General features: G+C 36.0%; 1 protein-coding gene across 1 annotated transcript; it reads right to left on the reverse strand.

Annotated features, from left to right (window-relative positions):
• Positions 1 to 6,584: 6,584 nt before the first annotated feature.
• Positions 6,585 to 7,776, reverse strand: LOC137838706 (uncharacterized). Its single transcript, XM_068647937.2, has 2 exons — positions 7,041 to 7,776; positions 6,585 to 6,679 (listed from the first exon to the last, which is right to left on the reverse strand). Exons 1-2 carry the CDS (start codon positions 7,774 to 7,776, stop codon positions 6,585 to 6,587), a joined length of 831 nt encoding a protein of 276 aa, XP_068504038.2.
• Between the last annotated feature and the right edge of the window lie 4,420 nt (positions 7,777 to 12,196).

Raw genomic sequence — 12,196 nt, forward strand, 5'->3', positions numbered from 1 at the left:
AGTGACCCCTGTTTCCACATTCCCAGACAACGTCCCCTGTTGAGATTTCTCCTTTTCCACCATCAGTGTTTGCTCAAGTTTTCGATACCCCGAACGAGACATAACGTGCGGGGTAAGATTCTTCAAAGCTATCTCTTGAGCTTTCTTCCGACGATCCTGTCATAATTGAAATAAACAAACTGAAGTAAATAAGATAAACTTATTAATGTTATATAAACAAAAAAGTTACTTCACTTACCATCCAAGCCTCATTTTCACGGCTTTCTCTAAAAAGACACCATGTCTCTTCATCAATATGTTGGTACTTTAAACATGGATTTTCATCTTTAAGGTCGCCAAAAATGTATCTCGAAGTCAGTCTTGACTTAAAGGTACGAAAATTGAGTCCGATATTGGATATAATCTTTGATCGAAGCGGTTCCACATCAGGAATTTCAAAGTTTGCCTGCAAAATAACATCAGCAAATTAAAATTAATCAATGAATATTAAAAAGCATTATATCAAAATGTAAAGCTTACCAAAACATCCTCCCAGATCATGTTACGGTCGACCTCTGACACCTCATCCCATGAATTAATCAGAATGGAGAGCCTCTCACGAGAAACAACTCCAAGATAGCTCATAAACTCAACTGCCTTAGGACCAAAAGTCACTCTAGTGTTGACGTCAATGTCAACACGTGTCTTCTCACCAGCAGCACGTCTCAATGCGAGACGCTTCAGTCTAGTAGGTCCTCTGCTGCCTCGTCCGGATAGAGGTTTGAGTGGGGTCTGATCGTCATCCATGTCTCTGTTAAAAAAATTAGGTAACAAACATTAGTTAATCTGCATCGAATTAAAATCTTATAAAACTAATACATAAAAATGTAAATAAAAAATGCTTATTTACAGGTTGCATGGAGGTTGAAAGTTCATATGTAAATTCCTTCCCTGTGGTCTTTACGGGTTGCATGTACATCTAGGTTTGAAGGATCAATGACTTTACAACATATGGAAGAGAAGAATGAGCACAAACGGGTTATGGTATGTCTAACATTTTTTGGTAAGATCCCACGGATAGCTACCGGCAACAATTGTTGCATCAAGATGTGACAATCATGAAACTTCAACCCAATTAACTTCAAATCTTGCATTGACACTAGGCTCTTCACATTTGAGGAATGTCCTTGTGGCACTTTCACACCTTTTAGACATTGACAAAAACTAATTTTTTCATCTTTTGACATTGTGTAATAGGCTGGGTACATCATCAACTACATCGTCATCTTTATTAATTATCTTTGGTGTGAATGAACAGGGGTTACCATTTTCAATATCATCTATGGTCTCCCCTTGTTTTTTGTCGTGTAAAACGACATACCAATGTTCTTGTTGGGTTTAATAGTGCCAAAGTTCAAGAGGGGGGGTGAATTGAACTTTTAAAACTTTCTCGCAGAAACAGTGTTTAACACAGTTTACAGAAAATAAATCGATTTATGTGAAAATGAACAGATTTATTTCAGCACTGTTTTTGTTTGAAAAACGTTTATACAGCAAGGTTAATCACAAGATTATGCAGATAAATTTTCCAGATGCACACACACTGATATGTAGAACGAAAACCAGTGAACCACAAAACAACAAATCTCAATTTCAAGCAAGTGATTAAGGTTCAATTGATAGCATACCAATTAATTGAGTAACCTTTACAAACAACCTGTTCCAGTGGCTTTTAACAAGCTATGGGTGTTCTTCTTGATATCAAACAGTTTTCCAAAAATTAAGAACAATGAATCACAGAACAACAAGCTTCAATTTTAAGCAATTGTTTAAGGTTCAATTAATAGCTTTGACAATTTCTTGAGCAACCTATCACAGTCAATCTGTTTCAGTGGCTTTTAACACACTTTATATGTTCTTATCAGAATCAAACAACTTTTTCATAAATTAAGAACAGTATGAACTGAGCCCAGAAAGAACAGATTTATTATTGATTGAACAGATTTATTTCTTTGCTGTTTTAACAATTATGCAGAAACTTAATTGCAGAGATTGAGAGAGAATGAACACAGGGCAGTTATACTGGTTCACTCAACTGAGCTACATCCAGTCTTCACCTAAAACCAAGGTGAAATTCACTAAATCACAGTACAAACAAACACAATTCCCACTGTTCTTGAAACCTACAAGAACTTAGGTACTCTTGCTGAAAAAAACCTATTTCAGCTCACACACATTCTTCAAGAAAACCTATCAAGAAGAGTGTTCAACCAAACTGTTACAAGAAATGAGAAGTGAAACGACTACACCTGATTGAGGATACAAAGATCTGCCTTAAACCAGTAGGCAAGATTGCTAGAACAGTAGCAGCACCTCACACCAAGCTTTTGGAACCAAACCAAGAACAAGCACTTTGTGATTTTCGAAATCTTTAAAGAACAAATGCTAATCCTTTGTAAACTTTTAATTCTCTGCTGTCAAAACTTGTTTTTGCAAATGTATGAACGAATCTAAAACTCAAACAAGTTTTCATTTTATAGAAAACCAACTTATAACAGATTTTTGAAAAACAGTTAAAGCTGTTATAAAATGAACAGATTGAAAATAAAATGAACAGATTTATTTTCAAAAAGCAGTTAGAGAATCTGTTAAGAGAGGAGACTTAGTCAACCATTCTGGTGCTGAGATAAAACTGAAAAACATTTAAGCTAGCCATGGCACCAGAGACAAAAAGAATCTATTCATTTACAGATGAACAGATTTATTTTACAAAACGAAAACAGAAAAGCTTAACTATTTAAACACAGTCATTTTGAAAGGTAGAGGACTTAGTCAAAATACATGATGCACAAAATCAAATTTTCACAAGACTTAGCCAAGGCATCAGTGTAAAAATGAATCTGTTTATTTAGAAAAGAACAGATTTATTTTTATGCAGTAAACGTGTTTTTTGTAAAACATGTGAAAAACAGTTTAAGAAAACTTATGCTTGTTCTTATCACATGGCCAGTGGTTATGAGGTGAGTTACTCAGCAAAAAGCTCACTCTTAGACAACCTCTAAGAACTACCTAAGACACACTTAAAGCAAAGCAAAATACACATGAAATGTACATAGAAGTCTTCATCAAACACAATCTTGAAGGGGCAGCAACCATCTTCAACAGCTCTGACGTAGGATCTTTCACGTAGAAAACCTGAGATGCTTGTTGAACCATTATAAATGGCTCATCTCGATACCCTATCTTTCAAAAGTCCACTAGTGTGAATCCTGAATCATCAATTTTAACCCCACTTTTATTGTCAACCCATTTACACTTGAAAACTGGAACGGAAAACTTAGTGTAGTCAATCTCCCATATCTCTTCTATAAACCCATAGTATGCCATTGATCCAAGTACTGGATTTGTATCTTTCGAAGTCGAAAACTGCATTGACTCGGCTTCAAGAGTAACACCAGAATTTTGAACTGTACTCTTTTCATCCATGGACTTCGTGTAAAATATACAATTATTCACTTCGTACGCTGTACATGAGATGACATCAAACTTCAATCCAGCAGGCAACCAGGTCAAGGTCTCTGATGTCATTGAATCCTTGAACACCTCGTCTTTAAACCAAGGCATGAAAGTTCTATTATGTTCCATCAAGCCCCATTTCTCTGCTTGTCTTGGGTTATTTGCCTTCACAATGGCTTTATGAGATTCTATGTATGGTACAACTTCATCTGTGTTATTCAATATGTACAAATGTGCTTGCAAGACTTCTGATCGAGATTTTCTTACAATATTCACACCACATAAACATTTACTTGTAGAACGCCTGTGGTGCCATGAATTAACTGGAACACCTATTGGATTTGCTTTTGTCATGTACTCTGAACAAAATTCAATACTTTCTTCAGCTATGTACCTTTCAATCATTGAAGCCTCTGGACGATAATGATTTTTCACATAACCTTTCAAAATTTTCATATACCGCTCAACAGGATACATCCATCTTAAGTACACTGGTCCACACAATCTAACCTCTCTTACCAGATGCACAACTAGATGAACCATGATGTCAAAAAAAGATGGAGGAAAAAACAACTCCAATTCACACAAGATAACAACAATTTCATTTTGAAGTTCATCTAGTTTTGAGGGATCAATGACTTTACAAAAGATGGAAGAGAAGAATGAGCACAAACGGGTTATGGTATGTCTAACATTTTTTTGTAAGATCCCACGGATAGCTACCGGCAACAACTGTTGCATCAAGATGTGACAATCATGAGACTTTAACCCAATTAACTTCAAATCTTGCATTGACACTAGGCTCTTCACATTTGAGGAATGTCCTTGTGGCACTTTCACACCCTTTAGACATTGACAAAAACTAATTTTTTCATCTTTTGACATTGTGTAACAGGCTGGGGGCAAATATGTATGCTTACCCATTTCTATGGGTGCCAACTCGCCGCGCATGTTCATCTCAATCAAATCTAAACGAGCATTTAGACCATCCTTCGTCTTCTCGTTAATGTTAAGAAGTGTACCAATTAAGCTATCACACACATTCTTCTCAACATGCATTACATTTATACAATGTCTGACTTCTAACCTCGACCAGTACGGAAGATCAAAGAAGATTGATTTCTTCTTCCAAATATTTGTCACAGATGACTTTTTTTTGGACTTACCGAAGGTGTGGTCTATGTTATTTACCTTTTCGTAAACCTCAACACCGGTTAATGGAGTTGGTGGACCACTACCCTCTTGGTGTCCATAAAAGGCTTTTTTCAACCTCCGGTAATGATGATGACTTCTAAGAAACCTCCGATGTCGAAGATATATTGTTTTCCTTCCATGTTTCAATTGTTGAGAAGCAGTGTCTTCTTCGCATATTGGACACGCTTTGTGACCCTTAACACTATAACCTGATAAGTTACCATATGCCGGAAAGTCATTGATGGTGCAAAATAACATGGCATGAAGCTTGAAAGTTTCATTAGCAAATCCGTCAAATACTTCGACACCCTGGTCCCACATTAACTTCAAATCTTCAATTAGGGGACTTAGATAAACATCAATATCATTCCCTGGTTGTTTCAGACCGGATATCATCATAGACAACATTATGTATTTTCGCTTCATGCACAATCCAGGAGGTAAGTTGTAAATAACTAGTAATACAGGCCATGAACTGTGATTTGTACTCATATTACCAAACAGATTCATTCCGTCTGTAGCTAAACCAAGTCAGATATTTCTTGATTCTTTACCAAATTCTGGAAAGTCATCATCAAATTTCTTCCATTGAATAGAATCAGCTGGATGTCGGTACATGCCATCGCATTTCCTCTCATCTGCATGCCATCTAAGATTCTTAGCATCGTCTGGGTTTGCAAACAAACGCTTCATCCTTGGAATGATGGGAAGATACCACATAACCTTCATTGGGGGTCCATGCTTTTCCATGTCATCAATAGAATCATCATCTTTTTGTTTCAACTTATAACGTGATAACCCACACCTCGGACAACTTTTCAACAATTCAAAATCTTTTCGGTATAATATACAATCATTAGAACATGCATGTATATTTTTGTACTCCATACCCATTGGACAAAGAATCTTTTTGGCCTCGTAATTACGATTAGGTAGACTATTTCCCTCTGGAAGCATATCCTTCAACAGCTGGAGCAATTCCGTGAAGCTTTTATCAATCCATCCGTTTATTGCCTTCAAATTCATCAATCTTAACACCACCGACAACCGTGTGAAGTTAGTTGATCCAGGATACAAAGGAATCTCTGCATCTTTTGACATACTTTCATATTCATGCGCTTTTGCAAAACACTCAGCTCCCACATCACGAATCATGTCCTCCAATCGATCATTATCTCCATCATCGTGTACTGCTTCATCCATGGTAGAACCCACATATTCTTCAGTTACGGAAACACGTGGTAAATTTAATAATTCACCATGCCATGTCCAAGTTGTATAAGATCGAAGAAATCCATCACATAGAAGGTGTTCCCTCATGATATTCACATCCAGTATCCTTCCATTCAAACAGTTAACGCACGGACACCCGATCTTTGCTCCATCATGACCACTAATAATCGCGTTACGCTGCGCAAATTGTATAAATTCCTCTACTCCCCTTTCGTACTCATCACTTATACGAACAACATTAATCCAACTTCGATCCATTATATATTCTGGAATATAGTTAGGATTTTCTAATAATTAGTATTCTATTCAATCTCACACATTTACCGAGGGTCGAACACCCCCAGACTCAATCCAAACACGATATTTCTATTTTAAAAGTAACAATAACTAACATAACATAAAACTTTTATTAAAATGTAATTAACAACTAACTAAATATATAATATAAATTTAAGAAAATAGAAATTATATAATACAAAAATTCAAAATACACACAAATATATAAATTATTAGTTATTAGTTATAAATTCCAAGTTGTATTAGTTATTAATTAAATATATATTATAATACAGAAAAATAAAAATTCAAAATATTAAATAAAAATTCAAAATATTAAATATAAATTCAAAATAATAAATAAATATTAAATACAACACCAACCTTTAGGTTGATGGTGATCGGAGTGGCAGAGGCACAAGACGAAGGCGAAGGCGGTGGCGGCGCAGAAAAAACCAGCGAACACCAATAGAACAGTAACCTATATGCCAAAAACGAGTTAGGAAACGAAAATGACAATGCCAAGGAAGTGAATAATGAATGATGCAAAAACGAAAACGAAAACAAATGAGTGGAACGAAGAGCGGAGAGAACTGAAACTTACAATGCAGAGAGAACTGAAACTGAGAACGTTGAAACGAAGAGCGGAGAAGACGAAAGTGAAAGTGAAAACTAGTGGCGCGCTTCAATTTTTAGGGTAAAATTGATTTACAAATGCGGTTCTTACCCTAGAACCGCATTTGTAAATCAATTTAATTTCAAAAATGCCACCGCATTTTTTACAAATGTGTTTAAGCGCAAAGCCGCACTAAATAAAGGGTCGTTGTTTTCATATTTTGTACTAGTGTCCTTTAGGGAAAGATACTTCAACTCATATAGCAACCCAATGCTTTTCGGTATTTCTCTAGTTAACTGATTGTTGGAAAGATCTAAATATCTCAAAGATGTAAAGACTGAGAGAGTAGGTGGCATTCCGATAATCCGGTTGAAAGAAAAATCTAGAGTTTGCAATGAAGAATTTTGAATGAAGCTAGGAAGTTCCCCACTGAAGTTGTTGTAACTAAGGGATAAACTTTGCAATGTGCATATATTCCCAAGGGAAGATGGATCCTCACCTTGCAATTTGTTATGAGAGAGGTTAACATCTTCAAGAGAGTTAATCACTTCCCCAAATCCACTTGGAATGGGACCCTCTAACAAGTTATCTAAAAGAGAAAGGCTACGAAGATTAACAATGTAGTTAAAAATCCAATGAAATATAGCTGATGAATTTAATAGATTAGAGGAGAGATGAAGAGTGAAAAGTGAAGTCAGGGACATTTTAGTGGAAGCAGACGACATAAGAAAACTCCGGTCAATAAGGCTACAATGATTTAGATGAAGTTCTTGTAGTTTGGAGCTGAAGTTGAACAATAACTGAAGTGCTGATGAAGTCAAAATATTATGAGAGAGATCAAAGATAATAAGAGAAGTGGAAAAGTTGGAATCAGAACGAAACAAAGATGAAATATCATTATCAGAAAGACAACAATTAACTAGCTTTAACTCCCTTAAGTTTGGTATAAGCTCATTCATCATATGACAAGAGGAGCCAAAATCAGGAAACGATGTCAAGCTAAGTGTTCTTAATGAATGTGTTTCATAAAAATCTTATAAAGTTTATATGTATCTTCAAAAAGTTGACGAATTAAAATTCATGAAGAATAGAGAGACCATGCTTTGGAATCTTAGAGAAACTCATTCATTTGTGTTCAAGAATTATTTTTGTGTTGGTGAATGAGGTGCATATGAGGTTTTACTGTAGTAGTGCTCTCTATTGTTTATCAGGTGTTTTCAATCCTCTTTGTATTGTGTTGGGAATATTTAGATAGATTTTACATTTTCTACAGTGGGTTGTATTTTGTTTTTTCGAATAAAGGTTCTTGTAGACTTGTTTCTTGATTATACATCTTTTTAATATTGTGTTTTCAGTGAATTCTCAACTGGTGTGACTGGGAATTAGATTGGGAATTAGATGTAGCTCTTGTGGTGAAAGCTAACCAGTATAAAAGATTTGTGTGGTTTTCTCTATCCCTCTCTTATATTTTGTTGTATTAGCAGTTCTCAATATTTTAATTCGCTCAATAAATATAAAACTTGTTGATTTCTTATGTTTGTTAAACACTTTTATAATTGGTTGAATACAAAAATCAATCAATTGATATTTGCGGAAGCGTAATAATTTCAACCAAAGATTATGAGAAATTAAAGTAACAAGTAAAGTGAGAATGATACCAGAATTTTTAGGTGGAAAACCCCTTTAAATAGAGATAAAAAAACCACCGGCGAGAGAGCCAAAACTTCCACTATAATGGTACTGGGAGTACAATGAATTCCTCTCAGGCTAATGATAAATAGCCCCAAAACAAAATTCTCTCTATATGGGTTAAACACTTACACCCAAGAGATGAAATAGAGAGTATAGGAAAAGAGAGAGGAAGCAAGTGTGTGTTGTTGTATGTTGTGTGTTACATTGCTTGAAGGAAGTGATGGAAACCAAGTAGAGGATGCTCAAGCCCATGAAGCCCAAGCCCAACAAGGGGCCCAAGCCCATCAAGGGGTTCAAGCCCAACAAGGGGCCCAAGCCCAACGAATTACTAGGAGCATGGCAAGAGCTTTGGGACAAGAGTATAATAAGATGGCTCTTCTTATTTCTTTTGTAGAATAGGGGTGTGGATGTAATAAAAAGGTGTAAGTAGTAAGGGAGTCTAGGGGGGAGTGTAGATAGAAGATTAGGAGGTGCCAAACTAGGAAGGGAAGTCACACTTCCTTCATTGTCTAGATTGGCGCCGAATTTCATTACATTTGTGAGTCATTTAGCTTGCATTTTCAGCACCTCATGGGCTATAAATAAGGTGCTTCTCTTTGTACTTTTCAGATTGGAATTTTATAGTAGAGAGACTATACTCAAATTTGGAGAGAAATTGTGAGTCTTGAGTCTTCTTCTTCCTTTGCCTTATCTTGTGAGCTATGGTGAGCTTCAAGTGGCGGCACTCCATCACTTATCTTGGATCAAGGAACCAAGTGGCGTGAAGTGTTCTTCCAATTCTCAAAATCCAGCAAACTCCTTCTATAAGTGTTCTTCCTTCTTGTTCTTTCAATTCCATTCGGTAGATTAGCTTTGTTTGTTGTTTCTTTTCATTTCTACCGTTTGAATTTCTGTTTTCCAGCTTTGCTTCTAGTTTCTGTTCGGTGCAGTAGTTTATTATTTCAATTCTGTCCAGCTTGCAATTCTTGTTCTTCATTTCTTGTGTTTTGATTCCATTTGACAATATATGGACTTCCATATGAGTCTTGGTTGGTGCTAAGTCTTGGTGAGTTCTTGAATTAGAACATTGATCCAATTCTAAAGTAAGGTGCCATTTATGACCAGCTCAAGTTGCTCCTAAGAATGTCAAAGAATCATGTATTCTTGTAGTTACATTCACATCATGTGGTATCTAGAGTCTAGGCTTGTTTCTTGCTTAAATTTTGAGTTGTATTGCACTTTACATTTCAAGAGCTCTTAAATTCAAGTTGTTTACCATTCTGTTTTAGGATTTATTTTGAGTTTTCTTGCTGTTTCTTTTTTCTTTTGTTACACCAAGTGTTTGTGAAAAGGATTCTAGCACTCATTGTTCATGAGTATGGCTGCTCTTGTGGAATGGCATTCTCCTTCCTAGAGCTGACCTTAAGCTTCCTTTCACTTGTGGTTATCTCTTGTTATATGTCTTTTAATTTTGTAATCATGTCAAGTTTTGTCTTAGTCATGTTATTCCATAATTGTCATTACTTTTTGTAGTACTTTTATTGCTTTGATTGTTTCTTGCTTTGGTTTACTTTCTGTTTTTTGAGTTTATTGCTTGACCCTTTGTGCATTTTCATTTTTAGATTTGAGTTCATGCTTGTATCTTCATTCTATACAAGTTCCTTTACACAAATTTCATTATGTCTTTGTTAGTTCATCATACTGTTTTTCATTCCTAAATAGGTTCCTCTGTTTTCTTCCAAACGTGTTACTATTTTCAATTTACTGCAATTAATTGGCTCATAGGAAATTTGTGAAAATTTGGATTTACATTCTTCAAAGTGTTACAAAATCATAGAAAAAGGAATTACTCAAAAATTCCAAGTACACAAAAAATGATAAATAAAATACGGAAAGTGTAAAAATATGCCGAAAAAAATACGGTAATCTGGCAGCGATTTTGAAAAATTCATTTCTCTCAATTGGCTTACTGTTTTTACCTCATTCCAGTGCCATTATTGAGTTAAGACATTGAAGTTTCTGTGGTTAATTTTTCACATTCCAGTTCGCTTTCAATCGTTACAGTTAAATCTGTAAACATAGCACAGGTTGCATTTTTTTATTTTTAAAAAAAAAAATTTCCAGTAGCTGTTTTCTGTTTTCTTCAATCTACTCTAGCACTTTTCTTTAGGAATATTTTTGTGTGCCTTCTTTATTCATTGAGTTCCTTATTTCTCTTGATTGTCTTTCATTCATATTCTTTCTAGTTTGTCATACATTGCTCTCTGTTTTTTTGGTTTAGCTTTTATTGTTTACACCTTTTCTTGCTTGTCTTTTTGTTCTTCTTAAAGTTGTGTGGAGACTTGTTCTTAAGTAAGTTGGTTTGCTGTGACATATTTCACTTGAAGCTACTCCATTCCACAAGCAAGGCTTGGCTGAGGACAGAATTTTTTCTTGGAGTGGTTTGAGTGCTTTCTTGGGCATTTTCCAGCAACCTATATCTCACTGTTTTTTAATTGTCTAACAAGTTTCTTTCACTGTTTTGCTTTCTGTTTTTGTGTATTTTCTGCTCATGGCTCATTTCTCTAGTGGAGAGTCCTCCAAACCGTGCTCACCACAAAAGGCAGCCCTTTATGAGGACTTAAAGAATGCCAAGCAATCCAATGCTCACTATCTTGAGGTGATAAGGAAGATGGAAGCACGACTCCAAAGTTTGGAGTTAAACCGAGAGGAAATGCATCAAAACCGTGAGAGAAGAACTCCTCCTCCTAGTCGGCATTCTTCAAGGCACTCCCATGGTTATTATGAAGATAATCCAAGGCCAAGACATCATCACCATGAAGAGAGGCGCCAACATGTGGCTGGCCCTTGTTCTCCTAATGTAAAACTTCCTAGTTTTAGTGGTGAAAGTGATCCCAATGTATACTTAGGATGGGAGGCTAAGGTGGACCAAATTTTTTATGTAAATGGGGTTAGGGATGAGCATAGGGTTAAGTTAGCTTCTTTAGAATTTTTGGACTATGCCATGCAATGGTGGCATCAATACCTCATGGACATTGACCTACACAAGAGGCCGCCCGTGGTCTCTTGGAACGATTTGAAAGCATGTTTACGCGCTAGATTCGTACCCCCACACTTTAGGAAAGACCTTATGTTGAAACTCCAACGGTTTCATCAAGGCGCGCTAAGTGTGGATGATTACTTTAAACAACTAGACACGCTTTTAATTCGACTTAATATGGATGAGAGTGATGAAGCTAAGATAGCTAGGTTTGTGAGTGGCCTTCGAAGGGACATTCAAGACGTGGTAGAGTTACAAGAATATTCTTCTTTGGAAAATGTGGTGCACCTTGCTAGCAAAATTGAAAATCAACTTGCAAGGAAAAATGCTTTCAAAAATTCTTCTAAGGATAACTACTACCACTCTTCTTGGAAAAATAAAAATAACTCTTTTTCAAATATCCCTTCTAAGGACTCTACTTTCAAACCTAGAGAGTCTAAGCCTTCCACTTCCAATTCTAGGCCTAAATCACCACCTAAAACGTCTAGTAAGAAGTGTTTTAAATGTTTAAGCTATGGACATATTGCTTCTAATTGCCCTTCTAAACGAGCTATGTATATGCATGATGGGGTAGATAGTAGTGAGCATGGGTCCGAATCTTCTAGACATTCCTCACCTTCTAGATCCCCAAGTGAGTGTGAAAGTGAAAGCCCACATGAGGGTGACCTATT

This window comes from Phaseolus vulgaris, chromosome 4, assembly GCF_051622355.1.
Source record: "Phaseolus vulgaris cultivar YP4 chromosome 4, ASM5162235v1, whole genome shotgun sequence".
Lineage (NCBI taxonomy): Eukaryota > Viridiplantae > Streptophyta > Magnoliopsida > Fabales > Fabaceae > Phaseolus > Phaseolus vulgaris.

Excerpts from the sequence above, each read along its gene's own strand:
- LOC137838706 (XM_068647937.2), bottom strand. The coding sequence starts at position 7,776 with ATGATGAATGAGCTTATACCAAACTTAAGGGAGTTAAAGCTAGTTAAT. Across the intron at positions 6,680-7,040 it reads TCTTTCCCTAAAGGACACTA|GTTACTGTTCTATTGGTGTT; the intron begins GTACAAAATATG and ends TTTGGCATATAG.